At 35.0% G+C, this 26,382-nt stretch overlaps 1 protein-coding gene and 1 long non-coding RNA gene across 18 annotated transcripts in view; one reads left to right on the forward strand and one right to left on the reverse strand.

The window, feature by feature from the left end:
• Positions 1-1,040: 1,040 nt before the first annotated feature.
• Positions 1,041-26,382, reverse strand: part of LOC114368007 (stress-response A/B barrel domain-containing protein At5g22580-like) — a 32,223-nt gene continuing 6,881 nt past the window's right edge. For 9 of the 17 annotated variants that reach the window (XR_003657309.1, XR_003657303.1, XR_003657315.1 and 6 more), the window contains 2 exons: positions 4,814-4,883; positions 1,262-1,448 (listed from right to left, as the gene is read on the reverse strand). Coding sequence is in view for 1 of the 17 variants with exons in the window: in XM_028325319.1 (XP_028181120.1) it covers positions 1,250-1,448; positions 1,807-1,925 (318 nt within the window). In the remaining 16 variants the exon portion in view is untranslated. Of the gene's footprint in view, positions 1,449-1,806; positions 4,786-4,813; positions 4,884-5,009; positions 5,737-9,987; positions 12,457-14,902; positions 14,973-24,828; positions 25,151-26,382 lie in introns of those variants that run through there. The other 8 variants (XR_003657312.1, XR_003657307.1, XR_003657316.1 and 5 more) reach the window with 8 other exon arrangements.
• LOC114368009 lies at positions 24,300-25,228 on the forward strand. The gene is made up of 2 exons (XR_003657317.1): positions 24,300-24,868; positions 24,949-25,228. It is a non-coding gene; the product is annotated as an uncharacterized LOC114368009 (long non-coding RNA).

The following is a 26,382-nucleotide window of genomic DNA, read 5'->3' on the forward strand; positions in this document are numbered from 1 at the left end:
TTTCCGAAATCGAACTTTTCAATTCATTCTATGTACCCTTGGTGGTCCCCACTTGGTTCGCGTACTTTTATTTTCATTTCATTTACTTTTCGTACTCCCTTTTGACGTGCTTTAGTCATTTATTTAAGTCATTTTCTCGCCTAATAAAAAAATAAAATAAATTTCCACCGATCATTTGAATTGTAACATTTAATTTCTGTTAAAAAGAAATTCGACCGTTCGGTCATGCCGTAACCACGTTTAAAACCAAAAAAGAGACAAAATAATAATATAATAAAAAAAATATCTTTTAGTAAAATAAAACAAAAAAATCAATCGGACGTTTCTCTTTGGGATTTTTCTTTGTTAATTGAATTGACTAATAACTAAAGTGAAACTAAGGCTAAAACCAACTCACAAAATCAAGCTTTGTCCGCAAAAATCACTGAAAACCGTTTTAAGGTCCAACGCCTTAAACGGTCCTCTTTGCTTTTTATCGGTTCACATGGACCGTTCGAAAGCGTAAAATCAACACATCACTTCACTGCCTTTGGATAGAACTACGTAGGTCTGATTTCCTCTTTGATGGAGGGTACGTAGGAGCAGAAGCCCCGCTTTTGTCGACCTCAAAAATAAAAAGAGATAAAAAGTTTAGATACATAATTTCACACAATTCTAATTTAAGGTTGTTGTCCTTTGGGACAAACGTGAGAGGTGCTAATACCTTCCTCAAGCGTAAAGATAACTCTCGAATCTGGAATATTCTTTATGACCGGTTTCCTTTGGTTTTTTCTAACGTTTTCCTTTCAATAAATGTTGGTGGCGACTCCGCACATTTTCCTCCCATGGAAGACGCACCCGTGAGCCTTGCCTCGCTCGCCCGCAAAAGGGTAGGTTGCGACACTAACAATCCCTCCTCTATAACCAAATACCCTTTGTCATTCACATTCATTAGAGTATAAGAGTGTTTGTTTTCATCTTTTGTTACTTGTGTGTGTGTGCTATGGAGATTGGAGACCTATAAAATGTGTTGGCACATATCATATGGCAGTAGAAACATGGAGAGAAATCAGACAATTAGTATTAACAAATCCCAATGCTAGAACTTTCCATTAATTTGGAAAAAAAAGAGCTTATTTATCAAGTTGAAATTGCATAAGAGCTTGTAGGAACTAGCTAGGAACAACCATAACATACTACAAATAGCAGATGCACACACATGCATGAACTTTAAAGATGGAAAATTTTATTTGCTTGAATAAGTTGAGGATCATGCTGGTGCTTTCACAAGGTTAGATGGGAAATCCAGCACCACAATCTTCTCAATAGCAGGTGAAAATACTCTGGTAAACTCAAGGTGAGTCAGGTGGGTCTGAAATGCGTTGAACTCCTCCTTCCTATTGAATGCCATCAAGAAATCATGAGTGAAACCTTGTCTTAGCATATCATGACTTTCAATGTCCTTTCCCCTACCATACAAATATATAGTTAAGTACATGAGACTTGTGTGTACTAATTACTAAAAAGCTAAATAAAATTACTGGAAATTCTATAGATACCCAAAATAGTCTAAAAGGTTAAAGATTATACACGCTTTAGTTGGTTGTGCTTTTTAATTATATACTAAATCTAGAAGGTAGCCATTGACCAATTAGATACTACTACAACAAAAACAACAACAAAGCCTTATTTGACCAGGTGATGTAGGCTATACAGATCACACATAACCATTCACCCATAAGATAAATGCATAAAAGTATGTGTTTATGGAAATAAGAATCATAACTATCTTGAAACAAAGTAAACCGATGATATATAGTTTTATACCATTCAAAGGACTTGACATGGTCAATCCCAGAGACCATCTTCTCCAACCCTTGAATGAGTTCATCAACAGCCACACCATCCTTTAACTTAACAATCACATAGTGATTGAAAGTCCCCATGGCTACTATTACAATACAATAATATTACAAACTCTTACTATGAACCAAAAGCAATCCCTAGTAGGCAAATATATATGCACAAAATTAAACCTACAATATGCATGAGCCAACTATTACAGTCCCTATGTGTCCACTGTCAGATCCTGATGACCAATTTCACCGTTGGTAATCAAATACCAAAAGAAAATTTTTATTAGGGGACAAAATCCACAGCTCAATATTAGGAAAGGTACTAGTTTAAAATATAGACCCACCAAGGGTGCAACTCCTTCTCCACAATTTGCACAGTCAAAATTGTCTGGTGTAATTGTCCTTGCACATGATGAACGACACACTGTTGGGGTCATTTCCCTCTAGAAGTTTGAGTCATGGGTTGGCCTCACTCAGTCAGAAAAACACTATCATATTATATATGCCATACTTTTTCTTCAGTGCCTTTTTTCTATTTAAGAAAAGTGATGCCATTTGCTGTGGATTGTTCCCCTTGTCCTTGCCATGTGCACTACCAAGGTAAATTATTGAACTTTAATACATGGATGAATGGCATCATGCTATCTACTTATCGTTAAGGAATCTTGAGTCTTGAATCAGGTGAATGGCATTATTGACCTTATCTCAATAATGCCTAGTATTCCTTCCACTCACTTCTTATCGGTCAATAAAGGCAGCACCAAGTAGTGGCACCCCTGCCCCAATAGCAACTGCTTTGTTGACAAGGGAGTTATCTGTCTCAAGTTGTGAAGTTACAAGATAATCACCACTCAGATTATGCCATTAATTATGTAAATTTTAGGTATATGTTCTTACAAGATATGATTTTAGGTTATGTAAATTTTATGCTTATGAAGCCAATTTTTACTTTTATCCTTGTGTTGTTTATCTTGTTTGGTAATGCAGTCTCCCACAAAAATTAGTTTTAACTAGCATGTTTGGCAAAATAATTTGGTATCCCATATTGATTGCTTGATGGAAGAGATTGGTTGTAAGCAAAATATGCTATTTGATTTGTGTTTTTACATTTCAGCTTATAATGGTTTCTCCTTGTGTTTTTACATTTGCCATTTTTAGTTGAAATATATTCCATTAGATTTATGTTTCTCTCACTGGAACTTCTATTTTTCTTTTTCTATTTAGAGTTTAGACAATATCTCATCATCTCCTCCTTAGTAGGTGCTACTTGAACTTCCTTCCAAACAGTTTTATTAAATTAGTGAAGGGAGGCCCACTCTAGCACCGTGCCATTGGTCACAATGATGTGTTTAAATGGCGGAATTTTCACCTTCTACCATATTCCACCATCCACCATTGATAACACTGCTTCCAAAGATTTATGATCCAATTCTTATCTTTTCTAAGATGTACAATCATCCCCCTTAGCATTTTAATCTCTGATACAATATTTTTGGTTCCTGTTTGAATTTCACAGCCCAACATTCACTACCATAAAATATCATTGGTGACTGTTAGGTTAAATATTCTTTCATGTTTCATAGGCACTTCACAATCACAAATTACAACTGAAGCATTTGACCACTTCATCCACTAGCTTCATTCCACGTACATCCCTATCAATCTCCCTATTACCTATGGTGGTCATGGTTTGGATTGTCAAAAAATTCAAACCAAAAACTAAACCAAACTAGAAAACTGGTTTGGATTTAAAAACCAAGCAATCTTTTTTTGGAAAATTGGTTTCTGGATTTTTGTGACCCAGTTTAAAACCGGTTTTAAACCATTTTAAGCATCTATATAAAATGAATCTACACTAAAACTGTAGTGTTTTCTTGCAAATCATGAATATAGGTCACAGAAAGACTTAGAAGACTCTAATAGTATCAAAGAAAAAGGAAAAGTCACAAGATCAAGAAGTTGGTGAGGCCAAGGGGATAATACCAAATGGACTCTTACTTATTAATGGAACTATTTTAGGCAAACTTAGCAGTATGAAATACTAGATTGCAGTCAATATTATCCCCTACAAGGCTGCTACCTTAAATACTAATAAAAGCCATCTGGATATTTGCTTCTGGACTGCTACCCTTGATTTAACATTTTTTTCAGCATACACCAACAATCCCCACTTGGTCTGTACTGTCAAGATTTGGTAGTTCATCCTTCTTGACAGCCAATATAACTTTAGTCAATGTCTTAGTACTTTGTAGTTGCATATAGTTGTAGTTTCCTCTAGAGAAGCATGTGGCTCTTTCTCCATAACAATTTAGCAATCCTAAGTTTCTTATCCAAATAATCCAACGTTGTTTGCTTCTCCATTTCACTGATCTTCCTTTGTAATTGTAACCATTGCAAGCCTCAATTATAATCTTGAACAATACAATATTGGTTACCAGCCTCAGCCAAGTCACTCCCTATATACCAGAAGACAACTGGCTTGTTCTTAAAATCAATACAAAATAGATACAGGACAACTACCGTTGGGCAGAGGGATTGTAACAACGATTATCAAATCAATATATTGATTTAGCCTTCAGCTTTTGTCTTCTTAAATACCTAATTAATTATCTCTGTTTTCTTAAAATCTGTCGTGATTCTTCACTTTTAACAGTGTGTTAAGAATGACTTTTGCATACCATAATATGACAAAACAACACAACTAATCAAATTTTACACAAAAAAAGATAGGAACTCCACTCTGTATGTTCCTTATCTTCAGCTAATACAATATTTTTATATTGTGAGAGGTTCGAGCAATTTGGTACAGAGACCTCGAGTTTATCTGGTTATCACACTAAGGATAATTTTAAACTAATTTTTTAGTTTTCACCTATTACACTAATGTACAAAACCAGATCAGGTAAATGAAGCATCTTTTTTATCTTTCTTTCAAATTATTCACCGATTAAAGAAATTAAAGGATTAAACAGAGATACCTGGATATTTATGACAATAGGTATCCCATGTAATTGGTCCTCTGCCTTCTTCATCTGCAGAACCTTCGTACTACATCATAAACACAAATTAATCATTAATTATATTATACAAATGTAACTACTATAAGCTTAGGCCACTGACACATAATTTAAATTATGAAAATGTGAAGCACAATCTCTCTTAGACACCAACTACCTTGTTCTCTTTTCCAAATTCTTTATCATACTGCACTCCCTCTTTCATATGCCACCACATTTTTTCCACTTAGAATTTCCAATGCTATGAGTGTTGATCCAATAGCAAGAAAATGTGTGTGACCATAAGCCACACCCATCAAGGAAGCAGCATAATATGCATTAATAGCTTCACTAGTACTATGTTGATTTCTTCCATTTCCAAACTCAGTTAACCCTCCAGCCCATGAGTGCAGTTTATAAAAGTCAAAACACCTTAGTCTTGTGTAATTTGAGGCTTATACTTCCAACCCCACATTGGATCAAGTATGGGTGACATGTAACCACTGCATAATATCTTACATGAAAATTAAAACAATGCAATTTGCTTAATATCTTTATTCAATGGTTCATTGATTTAGATTCAAACTTTGTTGTTGTAATTTGATTTGTATGATCTTGAATTGGAATTAATCAAATTTGTTGAACTTCATTATTATCATCACTATCTCCCTTGTATCTCACTTCATGAACTAATCAACAAATTATGATAAAGGAAATTATCCATCATTAGACCTTTTATTTCTTTTGTGTTTACCATGTTGAGTTCATTGAATGGAAGATAATAGTTGGATACATGCAGTCACTAGAACTTGACCAATTATTTTTTAATAGTAAGAAAAGTGATGCAATCCTACCCCGCAAGGGCATTGGATAGAAAACTCCAAGTAGATTGGGCCAGAGATGCAAGAGAAGGCCCTAGGGTTCTTATGAGCCTTAGGGTAGATTTCGGGGCCATGGGCTAAGTACGAGCCCACTTATCTTTGTAAATATTAGATTAAGGTTTCATTATTTTTGGGCCTTGTATTTAGGGCTCCATAATGTAGGTAAGGTACCCTAGAAATATAGGATTTTTCAGCCCTTGTATTTTAGGGCACCTAGACTAGTTTTTGTATTAGGGGTAGTTTTTTAATTTCACATGCACTAAGTGGATATTTGATGTGTGTGGTTGGAAATAAATTTAATTGAATTGGTAGAAGCCAATCCAATTAAATTTTAGAGGGGGAGGTGAGCATTTGCTTACTACACCCCATTGCCACATCATATAGTCACACTTTGTGCATGTCCTTCATGCTTTTCATGCCTCATGACACCTAAACACACTTAGTGGAGAATCTTGGAATTGATCTTGGATTAGTGGGCTGAACCATAACTAAAATTCACTAATCATAATTAGTGAAAATTTGGCTCCAAAGTTTGGCTCCACAAATTCAATTTCAAATTCAAGTGAAATTTGAATTTCCCTCCAATTTTGTGTGACACTTAGGCTATAAATAGAGGTCATGTGTGTGCATTTTTTTCAACTTTGATCATTTGAAAATTAAAATTCAAAGTTCAGAGCTCTCTTAGAGCACAAAATTTCGTGCTCTTCTCTCCCTATCCCTTCATTCATCTCCTTCTTTCTCCAAGCTCTTATCCATGGCCTCCTATGGTGGTGAGCTTCTTCTAGACTCATCTTCTCCTTGAAGTGGCGTCTCCTCTCTCTCTTCCTTCTCCATTCCGCTGCCATTCATCTTTCAAGAAGCAAAGGAATCCATTGATGAAGAAGATCCTAGGCCTACAAGCTCCAATGGAGCTTGCATAAAAAAGTAACAACAAAATTATAAACGAATAAAGGAAAGTTTTTCACTTACCATTTGTGTTACATCTCACTTACCATTGAAATATTTAATTTGTAGGCATTATTTGTCTAGTTGTTTGTGTCGTGATTACGACATTCGTTGTTGGACATTATACTGATCATCATCACAGGTATGAAAGTTTTTTATAAACTTTTGATGATTATTTTTGTTAGGAATTTTTTTGTACATTGTTGTCTATCATGAATGTACTTTGCTTTATATACAACTTTTTTTCATCATGAGTGAACCTTAGATTCCCGTTTGAGATTGAATACAATGATTCTTGCGGATAGTTTGCATTAATCATTGTATTCAATCTTGAATTGTCCGTTTGGATAGTTTGGGGAGATTGATATTTTTATGGTAGATTCATGCGTTAAGGTTAACATTATTTTGTTTAATTTGATGAAATTTTGGTACAATGCATTTCTAGTTGTTCTCTAAGTGCATACTTGATTATCAGGGAATTAATGTCACCGATTTCATGTGGTGTACTTGGAGACCAATGCAAAATGTTGCCGAAATTTTGTCAAATTTAACAAAATAGAATTAACCTTGATGTATGAAGCTACCATAAAAAAAATGTCTTCCTGAATGGGATAGGGCCACACCTATGATAAAAAAAGTGAGATTTTCATGCATCGAATAACTTTGTGAGTATCACAGAGTTATTATTTAGATGGATCGAAGTTGGATGACTGAAAGTCGCATAAGCCCTTCATATGAGGAAGGCATCGAAGAGTTCTTGCAATTTGCCTCCGAAAGAAGTCGATCGGATGAGGATGAAAAATATTTTTGTCCTTGTATAAATCATTTGAATGGAAGACAACAAATATTGGACAACATACGGGAGCATCTGTTGTGTGATGGGATTAAGAAGAATTATACAACATGGATATCGCATGGTGAATTCATAGATATGCAGACTGGGTCCCAATCTGAACCGTTTGATGTAGAAATGGGAGATCGCTTGGAGGATATGATTTGTGACCTTGGACAAGAGTTTTTTTAACAAAGAAGCCTCTGTATCCGGGGTGCAAGAATTCCTTGACGTTGTTGTCGGTGGTGTTAAGTCTGGTTAATGTCAAGGCCAGATATGGGTGGAGTGACAAAAGATTTAGTTCACTGCTTCAAGTAATGCACGATATGCTTCTAGAGGAAAACACATTGCCTAAAAGTTACTATCAGGACAAGAAGATATTGTGTCCAATGGGTATGGAGTATTAGAAGATTCATACTCTACAGACATGAATTTCAAGAAATGCCCAAGTGTCCTAGGTGTAGGGTATCACGGTACAAAGTGAAGGATGATGACGAGTGTAGTAGTGACGAAAACTCAAAGAAGGGCCCCCCAACGAAGGTGTTATGGTATCTTCCCACCATTCCAAGGTTTAAGCGTCTATTTACTAATGGAGACAATGCAAAAGACCTTACAATGCATGCAAATGGGAGAAACTGTGATGGAATGCTCCGTCATCCGACTGATTCCTCGTAGTGGAAGAAGATTGATCGTTTGTATCCGGATTTCAGCAGAGGCAAGAAATCTTAGGCTTGGACTAGCTAGTGATGGAATGAATGCATATGGCAGTTTAAGCATGCAACATAGTTCATGGCCAGTTTTGCTAGTAATTTACAATTTGCCTCCTTGATTGTGCGTGAAGCGAAAATACATGATGTTGTCTGTGATGATATCGGGCCCAAGACAGCTAGGAAATGACATTGATGTTTATCTAACTTCGTTGATTGAAGACTTGACAAAGTTGTGGGACGAGGGGGTTTTAGTGTTTGATGGGTTTCAGAATGAGACTTTTCAAATACGTCCAATGCTTTTTTGTACCATTAATGACTTTCCAACGTATGGGAATTCGAGCGATTGTAGTGTTAAGGGCCATCGTGCATGCCCCATTTGTGAAGAAGACACAACTTACATGCCACTCAAACATGGTAGAAAAATAGTGTACACAAGGCATCGACATTTTCTAAAACCTCATCACCCTTATAGGCGATTGAAAAAAACATTTAATGGAAGTCAAGAACATGAAACTGCACTGATACCATTAACTGGTGACCAGGTCTTCCAGCGGGTTCAACACCTAAATACTATATTTGGAAAAACCCAAAATAAGGAAAAAAGTAAGACTTGTATATGGAAGAAGAGGTTGATTTTGTTTGATCTTCCATACTGGTCTGATCTAGATGTTAGACATTGTATTGATGTTATGCATGTGGAGAAAAATGTATGTGATAGTGTCATTGGGACGCTCCTTAACATTCAAGGCAAGATGAAAGATGGTTTGAATACTCGTCAAGATCTAGCTGAGATGGGTATACGATCGCATTTTGCCTAACAAAGTCAGGGTGAAGGATCTTAAAATATTAAGAGCCTTGTCTGTGCCGGGTCAAAGTCCCACAAGGATACTCTTCAAATATTAAGAGCCTTGTCCTGTTAAAGGATCTTAAGTTGGTAGGGTTAAAGTTTCACGATTGTCACGTCTTGATGCAACAATTGTTAGCCATGGCCATACGAGACATTTTGCCTAACAAAGTCATGTTAGCCATAACTCGGCTCTGCTTTTTCTTCAATGCCATATGTAGTAGAGTCCTTGATCCTATGAAGTTAGATAAGCTACTTGATCCTATGAAGTTAGATAAGCTAGAAAACGAGGCTGCTATTATATTGTGTCAGTTGGAGATGTATTTTCCTCCTACTTTCTTTAACATCATGGTTCACTTAATTGTTCATCTGGTAAGAGAAATCAAATGTTGTGGTCCTATTTATTTGCGGTGGATGTATTCGGCTAAGTGATACATGAAGATCTTGAAAAGGTATACCAAGAATCTACATCGTCCAGAAGCATCTATTGTTGAAAGGTACATTGCAGAAGAAGCCATTGAATTTTGTTCAGCGTACATTGAAAAGGCTAAACCTGTTGAGCTTCCCCAGTCTTGACATGACGAAAGAGTGGGTGGTAAGGGTTCAAGAGGACTGCATGTTATCACTCCAACTGTAGAAGATTTGCAACAAGCTCACTTGTATGTGTTGAATAACAATAATGAAGTTTTGCCATACATACTTTGGCACGAAGGTTTAGTGAAAGAAACTAATCCAAAAATGTTGAAGAACTGGGTCTTGAAAAAGCATAACAAAACTTTCCTAGATTGGTTTAAAGACACAATCTTTGCTAATGATAATGCTTCTAAAATGTTAAGAAAACTAGCAGATGGGCCTAAAAGAAATGTTATTACTTGTTAAGGATACGATATAAACAAGTATTCCTTTTATACAAAAGCACAAGACAAGAAAAGTACAATGCAAAACAGTGGGGTCACCCTAAAGGCTGAATCTCAACACTTCGCCAGTGTACATGATGACAATTCCTTCCTGTGTTTTCAAATGTAAATGGGTTGACAGCAACACCGATGTGTTGACCGATCATGTAGGATTTATGTTGGTAGATCTAAAGAAACTCGCTTACCAGAATGACCTTTTCATGATGGCAAAACAAGCTAAACAGGTATTTTATGTTCAAAACCCTTGTGATGAAAGGTGGTCAGTGGTTCTACAGGGGAAAACAATTGGTGTTAATGTTGAAGATGATGATTCATACATTGATACTTATGTTAGTCCTTTGTCAACACAAATTTCGCCTAACGTCATCGGAGAAGAAGAAGCTAACGACATTCATGCTAATGGTAATGATCATGATGAAGGAGAATTAATTAACATCGTCTAATGTAATTTTCTTATGTATTTCATTTCAGTCCATTCATTTACATAACTTATTCAGTTTTTTCATAATGTTAATTAACTAATGTTTTTTTCTTTACAGGCAAATGGCTACACCACCCAGCTCTCCTCCTCCTCTTCCTCCTACTGGTGTAGCATCACAGTTGCCATCTACCTTGAAGCGCACAAGAAACGTCACACGGCTAAAATCATTGGCGACTAGACCAATTGGGGCAGAGAGATCACTGGTCCATGTCGATCCTGCGACCGGGAAGGTCGGCAATCCCCACAATAAGAAGTTAAGAACATATTTAGGGATCGCCGCTCGTGATAAGGTCGATGTCACATACGAGAATTGGAAGCAAGTCCCTGCTGCTCAGAAAGATTTGATATGGGAGGATATTCAGGTATTTTAGTTAAATCTTTGATTTTATTCATTGATAATAAAATTGTAATTTAGTAACAATACAATGTAATTTTTTGTTTGTCAGACTGAATTTGATATCCCTTAAGCATCTGATCAGAGGACAAAAAAGAAAATACTTCAGATTGTGGGGGAGCGGTGGAGACAATTCAAGTCTGATTTGACATCAAAATAGGCACTTGCAGCCGTCAAGGAAAGTGTCAACGACACTGTATGCCAAAAGTACGGCATTAGCAAGGAGATATGGGCCCAATTTTGTCAGATCCGCAATGACCCTTTGTAGGAGGTATCTAATTTGTGATTTTCATTGTTTTCAACTTTAAATTCTCTTATTATAACACATTGTAATGATGAGTTTCATTAATGTTGAATTTTTGCAGGATGTGCGGAAAAAAACACAAGCCATCCAGAAGCAAAACACTGCCCCCCATGTGTTGTCTCATCGGGGTTATGAATATTTACAAAAGAAGCTGATGGATGAGAAGACAAAGAAAAAACTGGAGGAAGCTGCTCAATCCGGAAGCACTGACACCCTGATTGATCCTCTTTCTCCCATCAGACGACACGTCAAATGGAAGATGGCCCGCACGAAGAAAACTGGCCAGATGACGTCTAAGGCAACAAAGCAAATTGCTAACAAGATTGTAAGTCACTTTCAATTAATAATTGTAATTATTTATGTTTATTGTGTGATTGAGTAAACCAATAAATGTGTTCTATACAAGATTCGTTGGAGGAGGAAGCGTCATAGGGTTCCTTTGTTGCTCATGGACGTCAGGATGTACTGACTGCTGCCATTGGGCGACCAGAACACCCCGGTCATTTGCGTGCTACTGGAGCTGGTGTGATGATCAAGCAATACTTTGGACCGGCTCCAAGGACCTCCCGCACGTCTTCCTCCATGGCTCCCGAAGACCTAGAACAGCTAACTCAACAAATCAAGGACCAGGTGGAGGAGTCGATCACAGAAAAAGTGACTCGGCAGCTAATGTTATGCTTCAGCTAGATGCAGTCCCAGTTTCAGTCACAGATGCAATCATAGGGACTTACACTGCCTCTCGTGTTAGCACAAAGGAGAGTTGTGTTGATCCCTCAAGGAATGATCCAGACATGGGTGACTTAAACAAATTCAGGTTGTACATCGAAGAAAATCATCCCCGCCTAGTTGCCCTAGGAAGAGTTTATGAGGGATCCACAACCGTTCACAACATCCCTTTGTTGCATGATCAAGTGAAGGTTGCTGTTGAGGAGGTTAAAGATGTAGATGCTCCCATTCCTGTACCCACTGAAGAGGTTAAGTTAGTGGGGCAGACACTTAACACCTTCATTGCTTGGCCGACACATCTCGTCAAGCGTTTATCATAACAAGTATTTCAGTGTCATTAAATGCTTCTTTTTTCAATTAAATTGTTCACTATAATTAAATTATTTTAATTAACTATGTTGGATAAACAAGGAGCCGTGGGACCAGTAAAACCTACAGATAGGCCGAATCATGAGGTCGATGATCCCCTATATCTGATGACATTGACCATCCCACAGCTTTTTCTGAAGCCATTGCAGGTTATGTGGGATGCTACCGTGTTCAGGGTGTTTAATGAAGACTTCTCCTTGTACATAAAGCATGAAGATCTATCTGAAATATCACATGATGGTAAATGTCTCAACATCACTGTTATACACTTATGGATTCTATAAGTCAATTTAGATTATTGTTAATTACCTAAGTTATTGTTTTAAATTCATAGATAATTTACTTTGTCTTAACAACAATAGGCATATGAGTGAGCCAAGTATGCGAGTGGGGAATTCTTATGTATATGGATTCCTCGAGCCACAGTCCATCCAGAGATCTGGGCAATCGCAATTTGAATCAGAAAGTTACATGAAGAACTGGATGCAGAATTCAAAACAGGATGTCTACCTAGGAACCTACCTGAATGGGTAAGTTAAACTAACCAAATTAAGTTAAATAATGTATAATACTACAATAACCTATATTGGTCTCCACTACAGTGCACATTGGCAAATGGTCGTCATTTTGCCTAAGGAAAATCTTGTTGTCTGGTTTTGTTCGTTGCATAATAGGCCAGACAACTAGCTGAAAAGAATAATTAACAGGTTAGTGTTTTTTTCAATACATTTGCATTAGCATTAGTCAAAAACATCAATATTTTAATTGTACAATAAGCATCCATGTGTTGTATTCAACAGTGCTTTGAAAGGACTTGACGATACTCCACAACCTAAATCCAAGGCTGGTGCTAGGTGGATTGTTGTTAAAGTAAGTGATTTAAACAATGCTTCTACGTACTTATATTTTATGTCTGTGTAGACTAATTTGTAGTTAATGTTCAATATATAAATTTCATCATATATTTAGTGTAATAGACAAAAAGGAAGCACTGAGTGTGGGTATTACATGATGCACTGGATGTCAACAATAATCTTAGGAAGTTTCAAGAATAATTGGGAAACGAAAACTGTTTAATTCAAACAAATTTGATTTTGTTATGTTTGCTATTATATTATTAACTTATGTTTTATTTTATCATGCAGTATTTCAATGATGTTAGACCACTGGAACCAGAGAGATTGAAGGCGCTTCGCATCCAGTGGGCAAAGTATTATTTGAAAGTTAGAAATGAAACTTATGATGTTTAGGTAATTTAATAAATTTAGTTTAGGCAATTTTGTAATTTTAGTTATTGCTTTACATTTTTTACAATTGATGTCTCCTTTTAACATTAAATATTCTTTTAATTCTTAGTTATTAATAAATTTATCATGGAATTTTTCTACTAAAAATTGTTTCAAAATAGAATAAAAATTATAAATGTTGTGTTGTGAGGTCTGATTTAAAATTTGCAGGTTAATTTTTGGGTTTAATGAAAAAACAAACATTGTATTAAAAAAAATCCTAAAAACAACATCAGGTTTTTTAAAAAACCAATGTTAACGTATAATAACAACATCAGTTTTTTAAAAAACCGATGTTAAGGTATAATAACAACATCAGTTTTTTGAAAAATCAATGTTAACGTTGGCAATTAACATCAGTTTTTGCAGAGAATCGATGTTAACGTTTCGAAGTTAACATCGGTTTTGATGAAAAACCGATGTTAACTGCCAACGTTGGTATGAACACATATACCGTTTTTATGTAATTCTTATTATATAACATCGGTTATTTAAATAATCGATGTTGTTATTTTACATTAACATCGGTTTTCAACAACAGATGTTAACAATATTACTTCAACATCAGTTAATAATCGATGTTGAAGGTTCTAAATAATCGATGTTAAAAGCTTATTTTCTAGTAGTGCGAGGTGAGGCATGCTCCATGGTTCAGAGCAAGTAAACACAATTTGTTGCAATGGAGGTTGTTGGACTGTTGGCAAGTGCACCAAATTGTCACGAGTAGTAAAGTTGAAATAGAAGTCCGAGTGTCGAATACACATGGACTTTGTTTGTACTTAAATAAATGAATATATAATTTTCAGGCAATAAACAAATTGTTTTAAAAGGTTGTAAAGAAAATAGTAAATTAAATTGGCATAAAATTAAATTAAAATAAGCAAAAGAGTAAAACAAACATAGAAACAAATCAATTAATTAGAAAGAAAAGAAGAGAAAATCCAATCTCATTATAGAAGTTAAATTCATAAGATGAGAATGTTAGGAACTTAGCCTACTAGAGCTACTCTTAATGTAATATTAATGATTTTTATTTATTAGTAATTATTTCAATTTACACTTGCATCTACACATATAATCTAACCAAGATCCCTCGAGTGAAAGAGCTTAATTTATCTATTTTCTCTCCCAAATTCCTTTAAGAGATAAAAAAGTTAAATTGCATTAAGAATAAAGATATATATCAGACTAAACAAAACCAACCATCCCTAGTGATGACTTTATTTCAATACCCTTTCCCGTTCTATAAGAGAATAACACTTCTCAATGCTACCCCTAAAACTCACCATGCAAATGGGTGATCAAGCCATAAAAAAATAAAATTAAGCATAGGAAAGAATAATGCAAAAGTAATATTCATAATAGATAGGAAGAGAAATTACATCAAGAACAGTTGGTTGCTAATCTCCCAACAAAGGGGTTTGGTCTTTCATTCTCTGATGCAATCATACCCTGCAAGGACATTAGATAGAAGACTCCAAGAAGATTGGGCCAGAAATGCAAGAGAAGGCCCTAGGGTTCTCATGAGCCTTAGGGTAGATTTTGAGAACATGGGCTAAGTATGAGGCCGCTTTTCTTTGTACATAATAGATTAAGGCTTCATTATTTTTGGGCCTTGTATTTAAGGCTCCATAATATAGGTATGGTACCCTAGAAATGTAAGATTTTTCAGCCCTTGTATTTTAGGGCACCAAGACTAGCTTTTGTATTAGGGGTAGTTTTGTAATTTTACATGCATTAAGTGAATATTTGGTGTGTGTGGTTGTAAATAAATTTAATTGAATTGGGAGAAGCCCATCCAATTAAATTTTAGAAGGAGAGGTGAGCATTTGCTTGCTACACCCCATTGCCACATCATATAGTCACACTTTGTGCATGTCCTTCATGCTTTACATGCCTCATGACACCTAAGCACACTTAGTGGAGAATATTGGACTTGATCTTGGATTAGTGGGCTGAACCATAGCTAAAATTCACTAATCATAATTAGTGAAATTTTGGCTCCACAAGTTCAAGTGAAATTTGAATAGAAGTTCAAATTTCCCTCCAATTTTGTGTGACACTTAGGCTATAAATAAAGGTCATGGGTGTGCATTTTTTCAACTTTGATCATTTGAAAATTATACTTCAATGTTCAGACCTCTTTTGAGGCATAAAATTTTGTGCTCCTTCTCTCCTTCTCCTTCCACTCATCTTCTTCTACCTTCAAGCTCTTATCCATGGCTTCCTATGGTGGTGAGCTTCTTCTTGACTCATCTTCTCCTTGAAGTGGCGTCTCCTCTCAAATCCTCTTCTTCTCCATTCCGCTGCCATTAAAATTCAAGAAGCAAAGGACTCCATTAATGAAGATCCAAGGCCTACAAGCTCCAATGGAACTGCATCATGTGGTATCAAAAGCATCTTCATCTAGGTGATGTTCTTTTGCTTCCTCTATCTTTTGATCAATTCACTTTAAATCCTTGTTATTTATCTTATTCTCCATGTATTTTCTCCATTGTCTTGTGGTTTGGTGTTGTTTAGACTAGATTCAAAAAATTAAACCGATTAAATCTTAGATCTACACTTGTTCTTGCATTTCTATGGTTCAAATTTTATAGATCTACTCTTGAATCATGTTTTTGTGTTGATTTTAGGTTCTATCATTTTTCAGTCATAATCTTCTTGTTCTAAACCTTTAGATCTAAATTTTTTTCCAAAATATTGATTAGAAAAAAAAACACAAAAATCTAAGTGTAAATCACTTAATCCATGTTGTCTTAGAGTCATGTTTAGTCATAATAATTGTCACATTATGTTCTATGTTTGTGTTGAATTTTTATTTTGTTGATTGAATTCTAGATACATTTGTTCATGTATTCTTGTCATTATTAGCCTATCTATTGAATTTTGAGTCTAATTCATGCATGTTATTTAGTTCATAACATGTTCTAAATCAATTCCTAGAAGTAATCTTGTTGTTGAACTTTTTTTTGTTTTCTAAGTTTCCTACATGATGCCTTGATGAAGTTGAGTTCTGGTGCTGAGTTGTGGCTGGATTTGTGAATCAAAATAAGTCTTAAGCTCTCTTGAATTGTGTTATTCAAGATAATTGAGCATAAGCAAACACAAATTGTAACTATCCAAGCCTTAACCAACATAAACACTACTCTTGATTTCTAGATTGAAATCGCTAGTGCTGGCAGCTTGAACATACGAACTTGTATAAATTACTGGGAATTGGTCACTACGAAGTTTGAGCTGAATTTTTTACTTTCTGGACATCTGTACCAAAATTATAAAAAAAAGAACCAAGTGATTTGGAGAAAAATAAAAAATAATAAAAATCACACAAGTTGGCAGAAGAATCAGTGTCCAGGAAAAAAAAAGTGAAAGGGAAGTGTGCTTGTTGTTTTGGCTCGAAATTTGTTCTATAATTGGTGTCTATTTTATATCAATCTTAGTTCTGAAATTTCAATTTAAAATTATTGTGAAAACAAGTGCCAAAACTAGAGGTTTCTTAAGTCTTTTTTTTTTAGTTTTTCTACTATACTCTAGAGCCATTCTAGGTTTCTCTTTGAGTCATGTCTTGCTTTTGTGTGCTTTTCATTGCTTTAATTGTTGAATAATCCTTGAAAATTTGTCCTTTTAAAACTCTATTGGTTTAGATTTGTTTTCATTTTTTTGGTCTTCGGTTATTGCTTGTCTCTTTGTTTCCTTGTTTGTGAGTTGCCATATAGGGAATTGGAAAGGAGGATTGGTGTCATCCCTTGAAGAATTTGAGTCAAGAAGCAAGGGGCCAACCACCTTAAGAGCTATTGGACTAAGAAGCACTCCAAATTGAGTGAATCACCAAAGAGAGAACAACCACCAAAATTGAGGACCTTTTTGTAATTTTTTTAATTGATAATTTACTTACCTTCATTGCTTTCAAATTTTGTAACAAAAAGGTCTTTCATTGGAAGTAAGTTGGCAGCCTCCAATAGGTCACCCTACTTCCATTTGTATATAATAATTTTAGGCAATTTTTCCTTAGGATAATGAGTGTTTTGATGGGAACCTTAAATGAGGTCATTCAAACACTCTTAGGATCCGCCTAGTTTACATTTCTTTCACTTTAATTTCTTGCTTACTTTCATAGTTTATTTTCTTTATTAGCCACACCTAGTTTATCTTGTTATTGCATAATACTTTCTTCTTTCTTATCACGCTTATCTTGAGTTCTTTTGGAACCTTAGCTTTTACCTTTTTTACAAACCACCAACAAGAAAAAACCACAACTTAGGAACAAACATGAGTCATCATTCATCTAGTGTTAATTGTTGGATCGAGTGGCCTCGGAATAATTAAGAAGGGGGATTGAATTAATTATTCCTAAACCTTTACTAATTAAAAATTACTCTTCTAAGGCTTTTACTAAATTGTTAAGAGAATGAGGAGTAGAAGAGAAACTTAACAGAAAGTAAAAGCGGAAATTAAATGCACAGGGGAAAGTAAAAGAGTAGGGAAGAAGGAAACAAACGCACAAGAGTTTTTATACTCGTTCGGCAACAACCCGTGGCTACATCCAGTCCCCAAGCGACCTGCGGTCCTTCAGATTTCTTTCAACCTTGTAAAAATCCTTTTACAAGCAAAGATCCACAAGGGATGTACCCTCTCTTGTTCTCTTTAAACCTAGTGGATGTACCCTCCACTAGAACTGATCCACAAGAGATGTACCCTCTCTTGTTCTCAGTCAAACCCAAGTAGATGTACCCTCTACTTGTACCTCAAAGGATGTACCCTCCAATGTGTTAAGACAAAGATCTCTGGCTGTTAAACCTTTGATACTTTGTGAATGGGGATACAAAAGAATTCTCAGGCGATTAGTCCTTTGAACACTTTTGTATAAGAGAATGGGAAGAATCAAAAGAATTCTCAGACTGTGTCGTTTTCAATTCTTTGACAAGGGAGAAGGGAGACACAAAAGAATTCAGGCGGTTAGTCCTTTGTTCTTTTGGAAAAGGAAGAAGAGAGACACAAAAAGAACTCAGGCGGTTAGTCCTTGGCGAATTCTTTTTGGCAAAGGGAGAAGAGAATGAAAAGATGAATAACACAAGTTTTCAAAGTTTGGAAAACCAGAAAACTTCATAAAGCTTTTGGTACAAAGAAGAAGAAGAAGTTCAAAGAGATTCAAGGCTTGTAAAGGATTGTAAGAGATTGATTGAAAGAATGAATTGGAAAAGATTGGTTGATAGAATGAATTAATAAGTATATTGAAAAGAAAATCAAAGCCTTGCTTTTATAGACTCTTCGTGTCTGGTCAAGAAGACCATTTAGAAGAGTTATAACTTTTAGAAAAACTTAAAACCAATTTAAAAAAGTCAAAACCTTTTTGAAGAGTTACATCTTTTGATTTATTCAGAAACAATCACTGGTAATCGATTACCAAATAAGTGTAATCAATTACACATATCTTTTATGTGAAAGGATGTGACTCTTCACATTAGAATTTGAATTTCAACGTTCAAAGGCACTGGTAATCGATTACCAAAACATTGTAATCGATTACAGCTTTTTGAAATTAATTGGAACGTTGTAAATTCAATTTGAAAACTTTTTCAAAACAATTTTGCTACTGGTAATCGATTACAACAATCTGGTAATCGATTATCAGAGAGTAAAAACTCTTTGGTAAACATGTTTTGAGAAAAATCATGTGCTACTGAATTTTTGATAAAAACTTTTCATACTTATCTTGATTAAGCCTTCTCTTGATTCTTGAATCTTGAGTCTTGAATCTTGATCTTGATTCTTGAGATCTTGAACCTTGAATCTTGATTCTTGACTCTAAACTTTCTTCTTGAGTCTTGAATTCTTCTTGATTCTTATCTTGAACTCTTGAATTGTTCTTGATTCACTTGAGTTGTTCTTTGATTAATCTTTTATTCACTTGAGTTGTTCTTTGATTGATCTTTGAGCTTTTTGTCATCACCTTTGTCATCATCTTTTGTTATCATCATTGTTATCATCAAAACACCTTTGAATCATCTTTGATTCACCATGAAGCTTTGCTTCTACATTAATGGCGAGGGTACTAGTCATAAGGACCCTCTATCTAGAATCTTAGATGAGTTGAGTTCCCTCAAGTTATGGAAAGAAAAACTATAAAGAAAATAAAAAGTAAAAGACAGGGTAAAATTAAATCAAGATAAGAGGGAACAAATAAGGGAAGAAGAAAGAAGGAAAATACTAAAAGAGTTAAGAAAAGAAAAACTTGTCTCCTATAGTAGTCATAACTCTTGCAAGAGCCTAATTGAATAACTTCATGACTATTATGAAGGAAGGCATAGGTCACATCTTAGAGGAAGGACAATGTAGAGCCTAATTGAATAACTCCCATAGGAGAGAAAAGGAAAGAAAACCTCAAGAGGCTAACATTGACCTCCCATACTTCCATGGGAAGGACAATGAAGAGACTAACTTAGATTGGGAAATAAGGGTAGAACAACAACTTAAAAGGAAGTCTACTTCAAAATCTTATGACTCTCACTCTTATCCAAAGAAAGACCAAGGTCAAGGCATCTTAGGGGTGACACCTTCTAAGCCCAAAGATGATAAGGGGAAGACAATAGAAAAGCAACCCCTTAAGGCTTGTATGCAAGAGAAGACTAACTCCATGAAATGCTTTAAATGTCTTGGAAAAGGACACATTACTTCTCAATGCCCCACCAAGAAAATGTTGATTATGAGGGGCCAAGACATTTATAGTTGCCAAGATGAGGCTACTACTTCACCTTCCTCTAGTGAAAGTGCAGAAGCAAAAGGGGAAGAATCGAGTGAAGAGATCTACCCCCAAGAAGTAGGACAACCTTTAATGGTTAAGGAGGAGTGTAAGGAGGTAAGTGTCTCCACCAAGAGGTTAGCTAAGATGGAAAGACATTTTGAAATAAAGACAAATATTAAAAAAATTTCCCCTCTTAGACAACCTTTACATTTTCTCCTTTGTAAAAAGACACTTGTTAGCATTGCCACACCTCTTAGGCTTGAGTTTATTCCTCAAGTAAAGGAGGTGTTGGATAAGGGTTTGGTTCGCAAGAGCTTAAATCCTTGTGCTTTGTTGGTGCCCAAAATAGGTATTATTAGGCACCAAATCCCTAAAATAGGTGATATGATGAATGTTTTGAGTGGTGCAACCCTCTTTTGTAAAATCATTCATGCACCCAACATCTTCATAATTTGTGTACATAGAGACTCATTAGGTAGGTTTGTTCTTATTTTTAGTTTCAATACAAACTTAGGTACTCATAAGGGACTCCTTAGGTTTGTCATACTTTTTGGTAGGAATAATCAACATGAAAATACAAAAAAGGTATGTTTTATTTCATTACTTTTCTTAATTTTTAAATAGTGATCAAGGGATTCCCATGAACCCTAAGAGAATAAAGGTCATTCCTGAGTGGCCCACTCCACCAAGTATAAGAAAAATTTGGGGCTTCCATGACTTAACAAACTTTTACAAAAGGTTTGTCCCATATTTTTCTATACTTGTAACACCACTCACTTAATTGGTGAGGAACATTGTTCCTTCATGGGAAGATGCCTAGGAAATGGGTTTTCAGACCTTACCTTACTTCAACATACCAAACACCACTAATACATATATTTTTGTTTTTTTTACAGGTGTTGATGAAAAAAGCCCAGAGTTTCAAGAACCTCGGGATTTGAGGTCAAATCCTTTTCAAGGGGGAGGGAATGATGCAATCCTACCCCCCAAAGACATTGGATAGAAGACACCAAGAAGATTGTGCCAGAAATGCAAGAGAAGGCCATAGGGTTCTCATGAGCCTTACGGTAGATTTCGCGCTCATGGGCTAAGTATGAGCCTACTTATCTTTGTACATATTAGATTAAGGTTTCATTATTTTTGGGCCATGTATTTAGGGCTCCATAATATTGTTAAGGTACCCTAGAAATATAGGATTTTTCAGCCTTTGTATTTTAGGGCACCTAAACTAGTTTTTGTATTAGGGGTAGTTTTGTAATTTCACATGCATTAAGTGAATATTTGGTGTGTGTGGTTGGAAATAAATTTAATTGAATTAGGAAAAGACCAATCTAATTAAATTTTAGAAGGGGAGGTGGGTATTTTCTTGCTACACCCCATTGCGACATCATATAGTCACACTTTGTGCATGTCCTTCATGCTTTACATCCCTCATGACACCTAAGCACACTTAGTGGAGAATCTTGGACTTGATCTTGGATTAGTGGGCTGAACCATAGCTAAAATTCACTAATCATAATTAGTGAAATTTGGCCTCCAAAATTTGGCTCCACAAATTCAATTTCAAATTCAAGTGAAATTTGAATAGAAATTCAAATTTTCCTCCAATTTTGTATGACACTTATAAATAGAGGTCATGTGTGTGCATTTTTTAAATTTGATCATTTGAGAATTACACTTCAAAGTTCAGACCTCTTTTGAGGCACAAAATTTCGTGCTCATTCTCTCCTTCTCCCTCCACTCATCTTCTCCTACCTTTAAGCTCTTATCCATGGCTTCATATGATGGGGAGCTTCTTCTTGACTCATATTCTTCTTGAAGTGGCATCTCCTCTCAACTCTTCTTCTTCTCCATTCCGTTGCCATTAAAATTCAAGAAGCAAAGGACTTCATTGATGAAGAAGATCCAAGGCCTACAAGCTCCAATGGAGCTACATCATTGTCATAGGAGGATTTATAATTGCTAGAGGATAATATTTAGAAAAGGGGGTAATTGAGGGTAGGAATGGCTCCTAATGATTGCTTATCCTGCTTCTGGCCTTTGTCTTCTGTAAGGAATTGTATTTTCTTGAAATTTATATGTGTCTTTTTCTTCTTCCCTCTCCTTCTTTTATAGGTGCAGTTTATCTTGGTTTTCGCACAACCTTCACGCTAAGCGCGATTGCTGCGCTTAGCGAGAATGGCGGTAATCTCATGCTTAGCGCGTCACTCACGCTAAGTGGACCTTCACGCTAAGCGCGATTGCATCACGTTCAGCGAGCAGCTTCATATCTTTAATCTTGTTTCTTCGAGCTTTACATTGTTTTTCTATGCCAATTAGTCACCATGCACTATAAATTCTCAAGCTTTTAACACTTTCACCACAAAAACTTAAATGGTGTTAAAATTCCAATTATTCACATAAAAAGGAAGAATTAGGAGAGAAAAATTAACAAATCATAAATAATTTAATCCCAAAATATAGCTACATATAGCAGTTATTAGAGGTTAGAAAAAACTTGTTGCTCTTTTAGGACTATAATCTTATGTTTAGTCTGTTTAGAATAAATCTTTCACATAGTAGTTCTTACAAACAATTCATAGTAGTCAATGTGGATTTGCTCCCTTCTTTATCTTCTTTTTTATATGTTTTTGGGATTTAAATTGCAATCGAAGATATCATGTCATTTGATTTCAGTTCATAAACCATCAGTTTAAAGCTCACTCTACTAATCATATTAAGTGACTCATGAGTTCCTCCATCTAATTTATTGGTAGGTATTTCTCTTCTATTGTGAAAACACATTTTAACTAGTTATGCTTTTCATATTAATAGGTATCCATGATGCAAACAATATGCTTTGAGAACACTACAAGAAAATGACATATGTCTACGAAGGCTTTTGCCCACAAAAATAAATTATTGTAGATAAAAGTCAAAAAATACTTATACCTACAATTGTTTGTCACAGGTAAAATTCAAAGATTTGTACCTACTATTTTTTGATGTAGGTAAAACTCAGAATAACTTCTACTTACAAATGTTCAGTGTTGGTAAAATTTCAAAAAAACATATACCTACGATTACTTGGTGTTGATAAAATCCTATAAAACTTGCACCTACAATCCATTGGTGTAGATAAATTTTAAAAAGTTTCTACCTACAAATACATAGTGTAGATAAAATCCCATAAGTTATTCTCACTCTTTTTCTCATATTAAAATAATTGTTTTAACATATTAAAATAATTATTTCCAAAAATATCACAACAACGAGAAAATGAATTATGTCAATATATTGCAGTGTTGATGGACCGACCAATTCACGATCCATTGGAGAAACTCCTTGTCGCCAAGGACGATTCCATAATTTCCGATTGTGAGAGCGGGGTTTCCGCTGGAGACACGGCGCCGCCATTCGACCGAGGCTTGATTGATTAATGGTATTGATACTTTTTTTGTGTGTTTCAAGATCTGGTAAAATGACGACATGTACGAAATACATATTTTATCATCAAAAGAAAGGGTGGAAGCCTTTTTCGGTGTGAGCGGATACATTCAAAGCTGGTGCCTTTGATCATGACAGCTTCAACAACATTATTCACTCCCATCACCACCTACTTCGACGCGTTTTTGACTTCAAAAGCATTACCTTGTGTGTTGATACTGGTGGCAACGAATTAGCGTTGCTTTGAGAATGTTGAAATCCTTCACAAATCTGAGTTTATTTTTTTGGATCTACGCTATTTTTCGGATCTGAAATTGGTGAGAGATTGTGTGTCGATTCTGGATTTGTAACTTGAACAACGATGGTTGGTGATCATTCTTGTTTGAGTCATCGGGGCTGCAAGAATGCATATGCCATCGTGATGCGACAACACATGCATCGTCGATGCTGGTGGTGGTGCGAACCATCGTGAAAGGCTATTTCGGTGAGGAAGGACTTGCCATTGTAGGGGAAAAATCCCCAGTTTCCAGTGAAAGTTTCTAGATGGTGGGGCAGGATGGGAGGAAGAAGATAGGAATAAGGTCGTATTTTTTAGTGATTTTTTATTTTAAAAATAAAATAACAATAGTTATGATTTTTAGTAGTTACATTATTTTAAATTTTAAAAGTTTATTTATTGGCTTTTAAATTAATGAATTAATGGCGCTATGTGGTTGATTTTATCATGCAGGACATATCGTTGGGTGTTACTATGGGATCTGCAACTCAAATTTCTATGTTTGTGGTAAGGTTGAATTATTAGTATTACTATTATATACTAATATGATCATGCTTCGAATAAATTCTATAATGTTAGTTACCAGCAAATTTTAATGATCTAATGACTAATGAATTTTAGGTTCCATTAAGTGTATTTGTTGCATGGATAATGGGTATAAGAATGGATTCGGACTTCAATCTTCTTGAAACTAGATGTCTATCTTTTACAATTATAATTACAATGTTCACTTTACAGGTATGCACAATGCCTTCTATATAAGCCATCTTCTATTTTTTTTTCTTTTAACCGTGTAGTTTGTTGTCTTTCCTTATAGGATGGAACTTCACGCTACATGAAAGGAGTTACTCTCTGTTACATTGTCATTGGAGCATGTTTTTTTGTTCTCAAATCCTCTAATTGGTAAGTATGCATATATTGAATCAACATTTAAGACTTTCAAATAAAGTGATTATTGAATTTACATGGTTTTAATATGTTAGAGGGCAATCTCCTAAGGACAGTTTTGGAGCTAAACCATCCTTTGAAGCCATCACCACTTAAATGATTGTTTCCCCTACTAATATAAACAATGTCAGCCATGGATAACTGAACCTCGTCTCAAGGATCAATTGCAGAGATGGATATTTTTATTCATGGTGGAATTTATGTGCCTTTGACTGAGGCTTTGAAGAACATCATAAACTACAAAAAAAAATAGAGAATTCAATGGTTTATATAATTCTTTCTTCGTAATAAAGCTTAACAATGACGTTTTGGGTTTGAAATGGCACCGATGCTCTTTTTCTCTGTATGAATTTTCTGTCTTCCCTTCTTACCCTTTATACGTTGTTGCTTTGTATTATGATAAACATCTATCTTCTAATCAGATCTAATATAATTCAGAGGTCTTCCCTCTTTGTATCATGTGTTTGATATTTCATTGAGAGTATAGAATCATTTTCATTAGTTTAAAAGAGAATTGAATCAGGTTATGAAAATTCATGTAAATTAACTATGATTGTTCGGTCACATTTTACACATTTTAAAAAATTGTTGGACCTAAGGGAATTTACATGTTGATTTCACGTTTCATGTAGCTATATTTTAATCCTGCTACTGTGAAGATGCTAAGCAATTTGAAGGTAATTTCTAGTTCACTGTTCTGTATGATTGAATACCAGTATTATTGCATGCTTAGTAATAGCTTGCATATGTGTTGCATATGGTATATACCTATTACTTGTTCCTCATTTTACTAGTTTTAGTCCATTGTTCTTGACTGAGTTTTATGTTTCAATTGTAACATTGTTATTGAAAAGGCTACTACTATAATTATAAGAATTTTAATTTTTATTTCAATACTTTCTCTTTGTTTTATGTTTTGTTTTGTTCTATTTTCTAATGGAGGATTATGGTGTGAGGAGGAGAAACTAATCAGGAGATGAGTTTTGTTCAATGACATTGAAGTATTGAGGATATTGATGCATGATAACAATTTATAAGGTGTATTTATGTAGGATGAACTAAAAAAGAAAATAGTTGAAGTAAAGAGTTCAAAAAATTTACAAAGTTCCCAAGATTCTACTAAATGGAAAAATGATATATATTCAAAAGTCAAAGGACCTAAAAAAAAGGATGTGTGCATTGTCTTGGCAAGCTTCCACATCAAGCAAGTTCATTTCAAAGCTTTTATGCAGACAATAGAATTCAAAAATTAGGGAATTTGCTTGGAAACCTTGTTGTTGCCCTTAAAGTGCGATTTGCAAAAGATCCACAAATTAATCAAGCCTTAGAAGCTATAGATGAAGAGGTATGAATTTATAATTCAACTTATTCAAAGATTTAACTATGATATGATACTTTACAAAGAAAAAACATGCTTTTAATTTAGATACCTACAAATGGTTCTACTAGTAAAAATCATCAAACTATAA

Source organism: Glycine soja, chromosome 9 (genome assembly GCF_004193775.1).
Source record: "Glycine soja cultivar W05 chromosome 9, ASM419377v2, whole genome shotgun sequence".
NCBI lineage: Eukaryota > Viridiplantae > Streptophyta > Magnoliopsida > Fabales > Fabaceae > Glycine > Glycine soja.